This window comes from Corvus cornix, chromosome 11, assembly GCF_000738735.6.
Source record: "Corvus cornix cornix isolate S_Up_H32 chromosome 11, ASM73873v5, whole genome shotgun sequence".
In the NCBI taxonomy this organism is placed as follows: Eukaryota; Metazoa; Chordata; class Aves; order Passeriformes; family Corvidae; genus Corvus; species Corvus cornix.
The window spans coordinates 16,367,536-16,382,816 of NC_046341.1; the positions used below are offsets into that span (position 1 = coordinate 16,367,536).

The 15,281-nt window shown below is 49.5% G+C and overlaps 2 protein-coding genes across 2 annotated transcripts; both read right to left on the reverse strand.

Annotated features, from left to right (window-relative positions):
- Nucleotides 1-887: 887 nt before the first annotated feature.
- LOC120410620 (hydrocephalus-inducing protein homolog) lies at nt 888-5,384 on the reverse strand. The gene is made up of 4 exons (XM_039558599.1): nt 5,197-5,384; nt 4,049-4,148; nt 2,308-2,426; nt 888-1,115 (listed from the first exon to the last, which is right to left on the reverse strand). Exons 1-4 carry the CDS (start codon nt 5,320-5,322, stop codon nt 888-890), a joined length of 573 nt encoding a protein of 190 aa, XP_039414533.1. The 5' UTR covers nt 5,323-5,384.
- Nucleotides 5,385-9,063: 3,679 nt separating this feature from the next.
- LOC120410621 (hydrocephalus-inducing protein homolog) lies at nt 9,064-14,868 on the reverse strand. Its single transcript, XM_039558600.1, has 4 exons — nt 14,776-14,868; nt 13,922-14,118; nt 10,661-10,785; nt 9,064-9,375 (listed from the first exon to the last, which is right to left on the reverse strand). Exons 1-4 carry the CDS (start codon nt 14,866-14,868, stop codon nt 9,164-9,166), a joined length of 627 nt encoding a protein of 208 aa, XP_039414534.1. The 3' UTR covers nt 9,064-9,163.
- Nucleotides 14,869-15,281: the final 413 nt, after the last annotated feature.

Below are 15,281 nucleotides of genomic sequence, written 5' to 3' on the forward strand. Positions count from 1 at the left end.
ACCTACTTACACTTTTCTCTGCTTAGTAATAACCTTCTTGTTCTTTTTCATCCATTTCCCCTCATCGATACAAGGTACAATCGACTGCAGATTGCTTTCATTTCTTTACTGCCTTGACCCAGTGCCCTCCAACAGCAGCAGCCTAGCTCCAAAGCTCCAGAGCAGCCAGCATCAGCTTTCCTGCTTACACTACATTATCCCACCAGCACATGGCTCAGGCTAGCAGGGACAAGCCCTCACGCTGCTGTGGTTCTGAGAAGTGAGCTCTGCCTCCCCTATTATCACCCCTTCTCCCTTTTGCTAGGCAAGGATTCTCTCTTGCAATGGCACCAGCCCATGGGATGAAGGCCAAGTTCTTGTGACAGTCCCTGCTGCAGAGTTCCCTGTCCCACATCAGCCCTTTCCTGGCTGTGGAGAGGAGGTACCAGAGCACTCTCTGCACAGGAGTTGGGAGCTCAGCCTGTCTCCATGCATGGGCATGAGAGCTGAGGTGAGGCTGCTGCTGCCCCTTTGGGACCAATTATTATCAGAGGATTTTAAAAATGCTGCTTCTGGCGCACAATCACCCAGGCTGGCCCATCTCCAAAGCCCTGGAGGCCTTGCTGGCTGTTCAGGTGGGACATGCCGGAGCAGCTACTGCCCAAAGCTGATCCATCCCACTGCCTGCCATGGTTCAAGGCAGACGGAGATCCCTGCAGGGGGGAGTCACTCCAGCTCCCAGGTACCCACACAGGCCAGCAGGCATCCTCACACTAAGGCAATGTCAGGATCAGAGCAGAGGTTATGACCTCAGGAAACATCTTTTTTCTCTGCTCCACCCCAAACTGAGGTAAGTGGGGGATGTCCCAGAGTCAGCTAGAGATGGGCTCACCAAGCTCCCAGACTCCTTACTTGATTCTCAGTGCTGCAGGCATAGGAGATCCAGCCACACTGAACTGGAATTCTTCATCAAACATCCCCAACAGGGTGGCTTTGAAGGAGATCTGAATAGTCTGTCTCTCGCCTGGCGCAATGATGCCCTTCCTGGGCTCAAACTCGAAGCAGTTGGCCACGTGTGCGGTTGGAGGCACGAAGGTGAAGGGAGCATCAATAGGGCCCTTGTTAATCAGATCCACCTGCAGCAGCAAGAAAGCAAAATGGAAATACATGTGGAATCTTCCCTTCTTGGGAGTTATTTTCTAATGAAGCAACTGACACCTGGAAAGGGCAGAAGATGCTTTGTGCTGCTGAATGGCAGAAGACAAAAAAATACAACAGGACAAGTTCTGCCTTTGGGTTTTCATGCAAAGCACTGGTAACTTCACATAACCAGAGTCACCCTGGGGTTATCCCATGGACACAGAGCAGTCCACCTCTGGTCAGCATCACCAAGCTCATTCAGACCTGGCCCTGGGAGCAACGTGAGGTGATTGCAGCTGCGTAGTGAATCACCACAGAGCTGCTGCTGCTGCCCTGGTTAGCACAGCTCCAACAGGACCATCTACTCATTCGCCTTTTCTCAGATCACGGAAACAATTCATTGATAAACAATGAGGCACCAGCATGAAAATGTATAGACAGCACCATCTTTTGGTAAGAAAACTCAGGGTGCCTTTCCCTTCCCCAGCCAAGCTTTTGAAAGTGTCTGGCATGATGTAGTGCCTCATTTCCTACCTCTTTCAGTTGCTCTCTTTGTTGTGTTTGTTTTGTTCTGTTTTGTTTTTTGCAAACTTGACAGTATTGGGGTGGAGGCAAATAGGTAGAAAATTCCTTTACTTTTTCTCCCAGGAACACTTTCCTCTTTCTAGAGCCAGAGATGCACCAAGGCTGAAGTGTGGTGAGGGACTGCTCAGCAAGGGAAAGCACTCCCAAGCCCCTTGACCAGTGCTGAGCCAGGAGGGTGGATGGCTTTCCTCCGACTGCCAGGAATAGGCAGGAGGCACTGGACTGAAAACTCTTTGCACTGGACTCGAACTCAAATGCAGCCAGTTTGTTCCAGCTGCTTTTGGACAGCCTGAGCACAAAGCTGATTTGTGCCTGGGACTGGAACAAAAGCCTCTGCACATGCAGCTTTTTGACCCAGTGTTGCTTTCATGGGCCAAGGGGTTTTGCAGGAAGCCTCCCCAGCTGATGGCCAAGGAAGGCTGCCAAAAAGCAGGGCTTGGGGTTTCATGAACAGCAGACACGCCTTTCCGACCCCTCCAGATTTGAGCAGTACGTCAAATATTCCCTGCTCACAACTGCCCAAGTTGCCAGGAATTCCACAGGTCCACCAGGCTCGCTGCTGCCTCAGGAGCCATCAGGATCCACCCCAACCCTGCTGCTCACCTCATAGGCGTGGGGTGTGTTGACGTAAATCTTCCCAAGGTTCAGTGTATGATAGCTGAGTTCAACCCAGGGTCCTTTGCCTTCCCCTCTGAGCTTCAGGGGCAGCCTGGTCTCACGGCCTGTGGAGAGATGTCCATTTCAGCACAATAATTCTCTCTGTTATCCTGTATTTTTCAGGCTGCCTCAATGCTTGTCCCTGACTCTGAGCTGGATGCAACCAGCTCCTGATGCTCCAAGAGAAGATATGTGCAGAGAAATGGCTGAGTGAACAGGGACATGTGTACGTGCACAATCCAAGCTATATTAGTGAACTGTCCTTGACTAGGGAAAAAAGAGAGGAGCAATGCTGATGTGGCAAGCCGACAGGATGTTGGGGAGGGGGATGCTGACCACAGAAAGAGAAAGACTCATGTTAGTTAGTCGCGTGCATATTAATCTGTAACCAATCGCTTGCTATTAAAGGCCGTGTGAACAGTAGCTGTAACCCAATAGTATGGAGCTTGCCTATGTGTGCTTGAGGAATTAGAGTGTAACTATGGGTCTGACAATAGAATAAACAGAGTTCCATCATATCGCTATGAGAAGCGTGGTTCATCCCGGCAGATCTCTGGCTATTGATATGGACCCTTTTCTTCCCTCAGGAGATAGACCTTAGGGCTGACTTCCAATTTCTAACCCATTCCTTGGGCTGGTTTCTCATTTAGCCACCAGTTTGCTGAGTTTAAAACACCTCTGATGTCCTGTAGTGACAGGACAAGGAGTAATGAGTACAGATTGAAAGAAAGGAAATTTAGGTTCGATACTAGGAAGAAATTTTTTACTGAGAGGTTGGGGAGACACTGGAACAGGTTGCCCAGGAAATTTGTGGAGGTTCCAGCCCTGAAAGTGTTCAAAGCCAGGCTGGATGGGGCTTGGAGCTACCTGGTCTAGTGGCAGGTGGCCCTGCCCATGGCAAGGGGCTTGGGACTAGGGGATCTTTAAGGTCCATTCCATCCTTAACATACTTAACGTGATTCTATGGGTTCCTTCCCATGCACTTAGAGGAGCTTTGAAATCCATTCAGTGAAGGCACAAAGCTCATAAAGAGTTTGGCAACTGCTACCTGGCAAATTGGGTTTTGTAGGTGGCCCAGCAGCACAGGACTCTGTTGCCAAAGCCCTCAGCTTCTGACACTCAGCACTGTGTTCTATTTCCACTGACTGAGAGCTGCAAGGTGACAATTCCCACACAGGAGAGAAGCAGGTGCTGGCCAAGGGTGGTCCTTCCACAAACAGCCTGGGCTCAGCAGGCCTCAGCCACCTCTGGTCTGGTGGTGTCTGGGCAGTGGGAGGTGATCCAGGGTCGGGGAGCACATTTCTAACTCAGCTCCCACTGCCTGATGATGGATCCATGTAAAATGGAGCCATCCTGGAGGTCAGTGGTCTAGAGGAACTTAGTGCTCATTCACTAAAGCTCTTCTGCTCTGTAGCTCTTCGGCCTTTGAGGAAATGCTGGCAAAGCCATGGCATGAAAGCTTCTCCCTGCACTGCCTGGGTTGTTCTGGGATCAGTAATCCAGACACGGGTGCTCTGAGCCCTGGCCTTGCACAGGAGACTCCCTGGAAGCTGCAGGGACAGTGGGGATGTGCCAGCACTGCCCGCTGACCACAGACTCTTCCCAGCAGTTACGTGGGAGCCCAACGGGCTCGGGCTTGCACCATGGCTTCACTGTGGGTGAGAGGAGCAGGGGAAAGGAGCTGTACCTGTGATGTTGCAGTAAGCCACACTTCGGTACTCTAGCGCTTCTTGGGGTTTAAAGGTCACCTTGATTTTGGCCGAACAATTTGGCCTGATCTCTCCCTCCTAAAACAGAAAGAGACAGCAAACCACTTATCTTCTAACATCACATTTCTTGTTTTCACCCACAGTCCTGTAAGGCTTTATTTAGAGCATCAATGTTGAGGCAGGAGTGAACAACACAAGGAGCCTGAGGAAACCAAACCAAGCTCAACACACCGCTGGGAGCTCTTAATGCTCAGCCAATGAGCTCCCACTCTCCACAATATTCCTGCTGCTCTGACACAGCTCTTGGTGATTTCACGCTGCTGGCAGCTACAGTGGTGTGTAACTGCCATTGTGCACTGGCGGCTCTTGGCCTTAGATGGGCACCAGGAGTAACCATGAAGAGAACACGATCCCCTTCCTTGAAAATAAAAATATTAGTTTAACCTGTTTTGAAAGAAAGCAGAGCTTGGGATTATTCTAGGGTTTACTCCAAGATGAGAAGGGATTTTGCACTGTGCAGACATTAGGCATTCATCATCTCTCACTATGCCAGTACTCAGAATCAGGGCTCTGGCTGATGGAAGGAGGTGGGGCTTTGCTTGCATAAACAGAAAAGGAAAAGGTTTTCTGTCCCTCTGTGCAACGGAACCCAAAAAGCCCATTTAAACCTGCCAGCCTTGTGTCCAGGCTCGCAGATGACACTGGAAGGGAGACTCAGAAACAGTGCAAGTCGTGGTTACACGAAGGGATTGGCATTTCTGTGATTAACCTTGCGCTGAATTTGGCCTCCTTTTCCTTTGCATTCTTCAGGTCAATATGTGAACTGGCAGTGCTCCAGCACCCCTGCTAAACCCCACACACCACGTGTTGGGGGAGCCCCTACCTTGAGGTCGAGCCCCAGGAGCAGGGCTTGGCTTTGTCAGGCTCCCACCCCTGCCCTGACCCCACAGGGCAGAAATGCTTTTAGGAGCGAGCTCTCTAGCCTCACCAGAAACTCAATGTCTTCCCTGTCAGCACATCAAGCCAGCTGAGGATCTGCCGAGTGACCACATGGGGGGGGAGGTGACGGGAAGGGGGGAGGGATGAGGAAGAGGGAGAGGAGATGAGGTACTCAGCTATCACTCACCAGTGGTTCAATGGAAAAAAAGTCATTGAAGAACAGTATGGGGTCTTGTTGCACCTTTGCCATCTCCTCATCAACTATGTCACTCAGCCTGGCAGTGCGATCTTCACAAGTGCCCCGCTCCTCCATTATTCTTTTCTCCTCCAGTAAATTTTCCAGCCAGACCTCTTTCTCCGGACTAAGCAAATAACACAGCCTGCAGCCGCAGGGAGAGACAAACCCAGCAGATCGTTTAATAAGCCACGTATTTGCAGAGATCAGTGTAAGTGCAGGAGAGCAAAGCACCTGGGGAGTAGCAGCAGCAGCTCCTCAGCAAGGGGCTGACCCCGAGCCACGGGGTCCCAAATGGATCAGAGGATCACTTGTTGTTCACTGGCATAGCATGCAGTTTTACTCCACACTTACAAGCTCAGGAGAGGTTTCGAAAGCCAGCAGCCCTCAAGAGAACCTCCTGGCTCAAAACCTCTGCCACAGCTGAGGGGAATCCACCAGCTACCTCAAGTGGCTTTTCCTACCACTGAGCTCCTCAGGGGAGGCAGATCAAGATCAAGGAGCACCCACTGCAGGACTTCCCTGGGAAGAGGAGGCGAAGCTGGGTTGCAGCTACAGGTCACCAGCATCACTCTTTGTTTCTTCATTTTGGACCTGCCCTGTTCCCTACTCTGCCTTCCATGAGAGCATCCCAGAGCACTTCCAAAGGCAATTGATGAATTCAGACATTGCATCCCTTCAGTGACATTCAAGGTTTTATATGCATGAAAACAGAGGCCCTGAGAAGGAAAGGGACTTTGTCATGCAGGAGGGAGACAGCAAACTCCTGGAGAGACTTTTTCATGATCCAGGGCTTTTTGGGTCCCATCCCAGTGCATGGTCATAGAATGTGCTGAGAGGGAGAGGATCCTGCACTGTCTCCTCTCATAAAAATGTCCTCTCTGCTCTGAGATCTCACAGCACGACAGTAGCCTTGGAGCTAAAACCATCCCTAAGACTGGAAGTAAGGAAGAACAAAATGTCCTGGTCAAAGTCTAGGACACAAACTGGCATGAAAACAAATGTAATTGGAAAAAAACCCACAAAACCAAAACCAGGCTGAAGTTAACTGTGGGGAAACCTAGTTGCTTCTGAGGGAAAGTGGATCACTTGGGGTCCAGGCTGAGGCAGGCAAGTGGGAAAAAATGGAAATAAACAGTCCAGGGAAGTAGCCAGAGAATGTCAGGGGGTTTTCTTTTAACACACAGAGCTTGCATGAAGTCAGATACTGTGTAAGTAGATAGAGAACAGCAGAAAACCAAGAAGCCCAGGGCACTGAAGGACCCTCTTGCCATCCATTCAAGCTGGCGAGGGTCGATCGCCTGGTCCTTGGCAGGCAATTTAAAATGGCTCTGGGGAGTGGGAGGGACCCAGACCGCAGCAAACCGGTCTTGCTACGGCAGTTTTGGCACGGCGGTTTTGGCACGCAGCTTGTCGGTTTTTGCGCGGCCATTCGCGCAAGCAGGCTGAACAGAAAGGGTGCAGCCACCCACCCTCCTGGCAGTGGCTCGTGTCTTTCGGCTGGTTCTGAGGAGCTTGCCTTTTTTTTTCCTTTTCCCCCCCCAGGAATGGCTTACAAATTATCAAAAGCCATTGCTGCTGCTGCCAGCAAGAGTGTACTAACCCAAACAGAACCCCCAGGAAGGATGCAGCTGTGCAGGCCCCTGGCTGCAGGGAGGGTCTGAGCCTGCCATTAGTGCCAGAGGACAGCGCACAAGACACCTGTGTGTGGTGTGAGCAGGTGGATGATCTGCTCTGTCCGGTGGCAGAGCTTAAGGAAGAAGTGGAAAGGCTGAGGGAGTATTAGGGAGAGGGAAAGGGAAAAAGGCTGGTGGAGTTACACCCTTCCAACCCTGAGAGAAGCTCACCAGCAGTCAGAGAGCCCTGCCCTTCCTGCCACCAGGCAGAAGGAGAAGACCTAGGAGATGGTGGGGCATGGAAATGGGTCCCTCCTGGGGAGGTAATAAAATTCCATCCTGACCCCCATCACCTACCCAGGTGCCCTGACAGAGAAGAGGTACGAGGCCCTGGATCCAGAGGGTCAGGCAGATGACACTAAAGAAAAAATTCTGTCTGGAGAGTCTTCCAGTTGCACTTCATCTGCCAGACAAATCACAATCTCAAGGGTTAAGAAGAAAAGAAGGGTAGTTGCAGTAGGTGACTCCCTTCTAAGGGAGGGCCCTGTATGTCAACCAGATCCATTCCACAGGGAAGTCTGCTGCCTCCCTGGCATCCAGGTACTGGATATCACCAGAAGATTCCCTAATAACTAAATGAACTAAATCAGCTCTCTGATTATTACCCACTGTTGGTTGTCCAGGCTGGCAGCGATGAGGCTGACAGGAAAGGCACCAGGGTAATTAAAAAGAGCTTCAAGGCTCTGAGTCAACTGGTTGATGGGGCAGGAGCACAGGTGGTGTTCTCAGTTCTTTCAGGAGCAGGGATGAATGATGAAAGGAACAAGAAAACCCACATCATCAATAGGTGGTTTAAGGACTGGTACCATCAGTGAAATTTTGGGTTTTTTGATCAGGGGGCAACTTTTACGGCACCTGGCCTGCTAGAGCCCCTGAGCTGGCAGGTCTGATTGAGAGGGCTTTGAACTAGATTTGAAGGGAAAGGGGATGAAACCACGCTCTCCAGAGAGGAGCCTAAGGGCGGTAAGCCAGAGTTGGGGGTGAAGTCAGCAGCCCAGCTGAAGTGCACGTACACTAATGCACGCATTAGTGACACATGTAACAAACAGGAGGAGCTGGAAGTCATGGTAGAGCAGAAAAGCTATGATGTAGTCGCCATCATGGAAACATGGTGGGACGACTTGCATGACTGGAGTGCTGCAGTGGATGGCTACAAGCTCTTCAGAAGAGATGGGAGAGGGAGAAGAGGTGGAGGGGTGGCTCTGTATATTAGGGAGGCTCTTGACGCCATGGAACTTGAGATTAATGATGATAAAGTTGAGTGCCTGTGCGTGAGAATCAGGGGAAGCCCCACAAGGCCAACATCTCAGGGGGGGTCTGTTATAGACCACCCAACCAGGACCAGGAGGTGGATGTGTTATTCTACAAGCAGCTGAAGGATGTTTCAAGATCGCCAGCACTTGTTCTTGTAGGTGACTTTAACCTGACAGACATCTGCTGGGAACTCAACGCAGCGGAGAAGAGGCAATCGAGGAGGTTCTTAGAGTATATGGAGGAGAGCTTCTTATCACAGCTGGTGAGTGATCCTACAAGGGATGGAGCTCTGCTGGACCTGCTGTTCATAAACAGAGAAGGGCTGGTGGGAGATGCGGTCGGAGGCCGTCTGGGGTACAGTGACTGTGAAATAATAGAGTTCTCAATATTCGGTGAAACAAGGAGAGGCATCAACAAAACTTCCACTCTGGACTTCTGGAGGGCAGACTTTGGCCTGTTCAAGAGACTGATTTGGAGAGTACCTTGGGAAACAGCCTTTAAAAACAAAGGGGTCCAGGAAGGATGGACATTCTTCAAGAAAGAAGTCTTGAAGGCACAGGAACAGACTGTCCCAATGTGCTGAAAGACGAGCTGATGGGGAAGACAACCAGCCCGGATGGGCAAGGAGCTTTTGAAGGAACTAAGGGAAAAAAAGAGGGTGTATGACCTTTGGAAAGAGGGGCAGGCAACTCAGGAAATGTTTAAGGATGTTGCCAGGTCACGTAGGAAGAAAATTAGAGAGGCAAAAGCCCAATTAGAACTTGAGGAAATCCAGTCATTGCGATCAACCTTTCCTCCCCAAAACGCCATCCTTGGCTGGAGTATAAATGGAACTGGAATGCAAAGTGCTGAGCTCCTGAAGCCCAGGGACACACACCCTAATTTCAGAGATGGTTTACTTGACCTAAACCATTCAAAAGCACCAACAAACCCCTAAGGCCATATGTTAGTTTTAGTCTTGGGCCACGTATTTCACTGAAATGCATCTTTCAAACCCACCTCATCTTCCTTTGATTCTCTTCTTCCTCATTAGGATAAGTCCTCCACTGGAAGTGGGCTGTGGTGTCACTCCTGTTTTCGATGACCATGGTTGTGTGGCACAACACGGTGATGTAAGTCTTCTCAAGCTCCACGGAGTATGTGCTCAACCCAATGTTGAGATCTATAGCTTCTCCATGAAGCTTTGTCTGGATAGTTTCATCTGGAACAAAGCAAAGAGGAGTCTTTGCTCAGCTCAGGCGCTGATGGAAGCACAAGGAACAGAGCAAACCACAGGTGACAGAAGAAAGTGTTACAGCTTTTAGCTGAATGAGCAGTTCTATGGATCAGTACATTTATCACATCCTGACAGCTCTGTGTGTACAGAGTGAGGATGTCCTGGGCACCTCCTTAAACGCCTTATTTCTGAGTGTGTTTGTAGAGATTTGGCCCCAAGGTGACAGTATTTACAGTGGGATTTGTCAGATGTGCTCAGGTGACCCACGCCGATCACTGGGAATTCTGCATCAAAGTCCTGCAGGTGACGCTGAGGAGCCCTGTTCAGTCCTGGCTTGCCCCTGGGCATCCCGTGAGACTCCTGTCTCTCCTGATCCCTTGTTGCTGACAAGAAAATATGCCTGGGGGCATGTGGGCAGAAAAGGAAGGCCCAGAGGAACAAGTGAAGTGACAGCCCACAGCAGGAGGGGACACAAGCGAGGAAACACAACCCAGTGCTCTGCAATATGACAAACAACTACAAAATGAACACCATGAAAATCATCATCATCTCTCTGTCCAAATGCACAGCCACATCAGTCTTGAAATATTTGATATTGTTCTCATCTCAAAAACCAAGCTGGAGCATTTCAAATTAAATAAAAAAGGGACAAAGGAAAGATTAATAAGTAGAGAGCAGCTTCTATATGAAGACTGAATGGGATTCCTCAGTCTGGAAATCAAATGGGAGATAGATGGGAGAGGTTTGCAACAGCATGAGTGGCCTGGGGAATGGGGATGAGGAAAAATTTGTCTTGATTTGTTATCAAACAGGAACTCGAGGGCCTGAAAATGTTATGAGACAGAAATTACACACATGTGTAGAGGGCAACATAGAAAAAGCCTCTGTGACAAGACAATGGAGAAGCAGCATACAGGACAGAAGTGTGCACGAAATACATTGCATTGGAGAGAGTCTGATGGAGACCTCACACACAGCACTGCCCAGGAATAAAATAAAACTTCACCCAGGTGGAGCCACATGGTAGTGAAGAATCAGGGTTTCTCCTTCCTCCACTCAGCAACTCCCAGCAAAACAGGATTCCAAAAATCCTAGCCCTTTTAGAGGGTATCCACTTTATTGACCCCCTAAACACCAGCTAGTTCTCACTTTTCTTTGGGGTAAAGCTGGAACAGGGGAGGCACATCTGGAGAGGGAATTGAGGTGGCTGGGACAATGGGGAATGATGGTGGAGAACTGTCCCATGCCCCGTGCAGTGCCCAGCGCTCACCTCTGCCGTAGCGCACTACCAGGGGTGCGTCATGGTCACCGGTCCTCAGCGGCTGATATTTCACTGTCACCTGCATGGTTTCGCCAATGCCCAGAGTTCCCCTGGCCGGAACCACGGAGAAAGGGCTGCAACACAAAGACAGGGATCAGGACTCGGGGGACATCTGGGGACTCTATTCCGTCTGCAGTCCAGGTCACTTCTGCTCACTTGGGCAAACAGGGAGCAAACAAACCACAGTCAACAGAAGACAGACAGAACACACAGGATCACAAACAGCTGCTGACTCTCATGGGAGGAGATCCAGCCCTCACAAGATCCTGTGGGATAAAATGACCTCATCTCCCCCATGCTCTGCATCCAGCTATCTGCAATGAGACTCAAGGGTCTGACCACCAGCAATCCCACCAGAGAATGGTTTGTGAAAAGCACAGAGAGGGTTAAGAACTATCTGCATGCACAACTTGACACTGACTGCCTCAGGAATTTCTCTTTTCCTGCTGCCTATAAACCTCATCTCAAGAGATGCAAATGTTAGGGCACTACCTGCCCTGTGAGATTACAGCCTAGGAATCAGATAGGGAGAAGGAGCTCTTCCTTGAAGACCAAGGAATAATTACTGTTGAATTTGCAGTGTGGTTCTTTGGTTTATTTTACCTTGAAAACATCCTGATTTAGCCTAAAAAGGGCACATTTTATCAGCATTTCAATGAAAGCTGTTTTAAGAAAAGGAGCAATCAAAACTCTGAAAGAGTGCAAACAAATGCACATTAGAGCACTACAGTGGCATGGAAACAAGACCCAAAAGGAGGACGCCATTTACAATCTGAAGGATCCAGTCCCAGCTAAATGAAGCACCATTACCAGGAGCACATCAAGGAAACAGAACAGAAGGTTTCTGTGTATTTACCAGAGTCTGGGACTCTGGGTTGTCATCCAGGCTGGTAACTGTTTGCTTGGCCCCCCAGACAAACTCTGTGGCAATGTGTTGGAAATAATTATGCAAATGTGTTGGTGCACTTTGATTTAACAGGAGCAATTAGGATTGGTCACCAGGTGAACAGCTCTTGCCTGATAGACACAAGACTCTGTGCTTTGATGGGACAGCTCAGGTGAAATGTGCTTCTGCCCAGCAGCTGCTGGGCTTTGTGCTCTTGCAGAGCCTCACTGAGGAAACAAAAGTTCCTGGCCTTGGTGCTTTGCTAGTGGTCAATCTGTCACCTTAAAAGTGTGTTCTGGGGAGTTTGGTGATGAATGCATCCCACACAAAAATAAGAGAACATCTGGCAAGCTGAACTTTCCTCATGTCAGTAGTGACAGCTGATGAAGGCGCTTCAGGTTCTGCTCATTAAGGACCTACTGCTGCAGTTATGGGCCTGCCCTGTTCCCATTACCAGTAGTGAGAGCATCACTACTGGCTGATGGAGAAGCCTTGGGCCAGAAATGTTTATGTGCTGGACCTGAGACTTTGGAGAGAGGGGAGGAAAGACAAGGCCCCACCAGCCCCAGAGCTGGATTACTGTACGTGTTTCTGCATCTGCCCCAGGGGTGCTGCCAGGACTGCTGCAGGTCTCTGCTGGGGCTAGGGGGGATCAGTGCCTGGTGTGGGCAAGGCACAGGATTTTTTTCTTATTCTTTTGCCAGAGATTGCACCAGAACAGAGAAGCTGCAAGTTAAGGGAATCTCTGGCCACACTTCAGCGCTGCCTTCCATCCCATCCCTTTCCCACTCCTGTCCCATGTCTACATACTCCTGCCCTCAGATAGCAGGATGGGAAATAACACTCCTGGGGGTGACTTCAGGGGTTGCCTGAGAAAGAAGGTATCTTCTTATTTCCAAATTTTCAGAAGAGGATCCAGCCAAGCTCAGAACTCAGCTGTCAGGACTGAAAAACTGAGTGCAAATCAGCCCCTGCATCTCCTACATCCCAACCTGGGCTGTACCCACCAGACTCCTCTGTTACTGCTGTAGCAGTCATCTCTCACATATAGACTTGGCTCCCCAAGACCCAAGGACACAAGCTCTGCAGTTAAACTTAACTCCTCTGGATTTCAGCCAACATCACTAAGCTCTTCCCTGAGCCCACACATACGAAGAGCTGGGAAGGAGACATCCCTGTCACTGTAATAACCAAATGAAAACCACTGCCAAGAGATGGGGCTGGCAGGCTACATTTTGGCCTTTTATCTGTTCATTGTGAGCTGTTCCTTAAGATAGTTCTCATCCTGTTAGATCTACCCTTTCCATGAATCACTACTGCACCTGACAGGCAGAAAAGGTAAGGTATGAAGGGGGTTCTAATAGCTTGTTTTCTTCCGCTTTTTAACTAGGTCCATTTGGATGTTTGTTTTCTTGTACGGCATCCAAAGACAGGTCCAGATCTCCCAAGGGCACCTTGCAAGCCCCAGACACTGGTCTTGCTTTGAGCAGTGTGTTTGCTCAGATGATTTCCAGAGGTCCCTTCCAGCAAAAGTTATTCTATATTTTTATCTTCTAAATCAGCCCAATTGCTTTTCACATATTCTCTAAATGTGTCGTATTTCCTACACACCTGTGCATATACCTATGGGCATGTGCTATACTGACAGGCATTAGAGGAGCTTGACCTTTATGAAAGTTCCCAATGAAGAATTCATGATATTTTGGCAAACATTTAACACAAAACAAAATTTAAAAACAGAGCAGAAACACAGGAACTTCAGAGTATTTACAAAGAAATCTCAGTGAAAGGGGGCCCGACCTTATTCAGAGATTTAAATCATCTGTTTGAAATTTTCAACTGGCTTTCAAAGGTTCATCATGGAACAGAAGAGGTGACTGATGCCCTCAGCTGACAAGGGAAATCAGATCAGCTTTAAGTAACAGGAACTGCACAGGCTGCCCACAACATAGCTCATGTTGGGCATCCAATGTGGGGACCGCTGGAATGCCACGTGCCTGTGTCCTCCCAGAGAATTTGGTTACCTGCTCCTGTCTATTTGGCTGACAGTGCTGAGTAACCATTTCAGAAGCTGCTTGTGCTCAGGAGGGTGCAAGCCAGCTACTAACATGTTCCAGCACCCTCCAGGAAACCTGGGACAGAGAAAGCTCAAAGGCTGCATCCTGCTAAGAACACTGGAAGCAAGAGCAGATGCCACCCATCCTGCTCACTTCCAGCCAGGGCTGCAGGGCAGCAGCTCCAATGCTCTGCTTCCTTTTGTTACTCTTTCCCAACTCTGTTTTCACCCAAAGGTGTTTTGCATAAGAATAGATGAGCTGCCTCACCTCTTGGTGCTCATCTCGTAATGAGCTTCCAGGTTTCCAGTGTTTTCCAGCAGAGTCTTCTCACTGCTGCATTTGACTATACAGACTGGGAAGTCCAGCTGGTCAGGGAAGTCCAGGATAGGTCGGCCACCAATGGCCTGAATTGGCACAACTATCCTTTCCTTTCCACTGGTGCAGGAGAGCTCATGGGAATAATCCTGCAGGAAAAGAAACTGGCTCAGCACAGGGCATTTAGTGCCATCTCCATGGCAGAAGAAAAACCATTTCCTATAACCCTTCAAGGGCATCAATTTACCTCTTCCACCCCCAAAATCAACACTAAGTCCTACTAATATGTCCATTTTAAAGGCACCAGTGCACTTTGCAAAACCTGTCTCAGTGGCATTAAGCTCTTGTGTCATACAGAGAACTGCCCTAGGCCACCATAATTTTTACTCTAAATTTTAATGATGTTAAATAATTCCTAAGTCTCTTCTAAGCAACATGGAGCTAGGGAACACAGGACATTCCTCTTTAGGTTTCTATATTCCTGCTGTTTGAGAATAGGACAAAGTGTTAAACTGACTCTAAGCAGCAAAAGGAAGATGAGAAAACAGCTGCACCCAAAGAGATCCTGCACCTCTGGCCTGGCGTAGAAACATCAGTTGGCTCAGAGCTTCCCTCTAACTTTGCCTGTCCAGCCAAGTCAGGAGAAGAACAGTGCTAAGAGGTAGCAGGATGCTGTTGGAAAGAGCCTCTCTTTGTTTCCCTGCAAGGCTTCCTCCCTTCCATGCCATGTCCTAAACCCTTCTGTATGAACGAGCCCCAGATCACAGCACCAACCCTTCACATCACAGCACTGAGATCAGACTTGCCAGGGCCTCAGCACTGCTGTTCAAACCTCCAAGGAAAAGCACGTCTGGTACAGAACGGGTGCTAGTTGACAGAGCAACCACAGTGACAGGCATGAAGACAGAGCCACAGCAGTGTCACTGCCACAGGCTCTGGGGTCACAGGTCTGTCTGCCTGCAGGTTGTACCTGCCCTACACGAGCTCTTTCAGGCAGGTGTCTAAGTCACCTGCAGCTCACCAACCTCCTGCTGACTAAGGGCACCTAGAGATCAGTGTGCCTGTGCCAGGCTGGCTCCCTGCCACAGGCACGGCACATCCTCTGCCCTGGCCTGCAGTAGCTCCATGGTCAGTATCATGCATCTGGGACAGCCCAGCTGCAAGGCTGGAGAACAGAGGGTGTGAAAAAGCACTGTCTGTGCTCCAGTCCAGGGGGAGGCAGGGAAGCTGTTGCCAGTTGGGAAGGAGGAAAGCTCTCTGACCTCTTTGTTCCTCTGGTATTCTCCACAATAATTAAACCCCTTCCTAGAGA

Bases quoted from the DNA above. Each gene is read 5' to 3' on its own strand.
- LOC120410620 (XM_039558599.1), bottom strand. From the start codon at position 5,322: ATGGAGGAGCGGGGCACTTGTGAAGATCGCACTGCCAGGCTGAGTGAC. The intron at 4,149-5,196 runs GTGAGTGATAGC...TTTCTGTTTTAG, and splicing joins TTTTTTCCATTGAACCACTG to GAGGGAGAGATCAGGCCAAA. The intron at 1,116-2,307 runs GTGAGCAGCAGG...TTGCTGCTGCAG, and splicing joins ACACACCCCACGCCTATGAG to GTGGATCTGATTAACAAGGG.
- LOC120410621 (XM_039558600.1), bottom strand. From the start codon at position 14,868: ATGCCTGTCACTGTGGTTGCTCTGTCAACTAGCACCCGTTCTGTACCA. The intron at 14,119-14,775 runs GCAAGTCTGATC...CTTTTCCTGCAG, and splicing joins ACAGCAGTGCTGAGGCCCTG to GATTATTCCCATGAGCTCTC. The intron at 10,786-13,921 runs GTGAGGCAGCTC...TTTGTGTTGCAG, and splicing joins TACGAGATGAGCACCAAGAG to CCCTTTCTCCGTGGTTCCGG.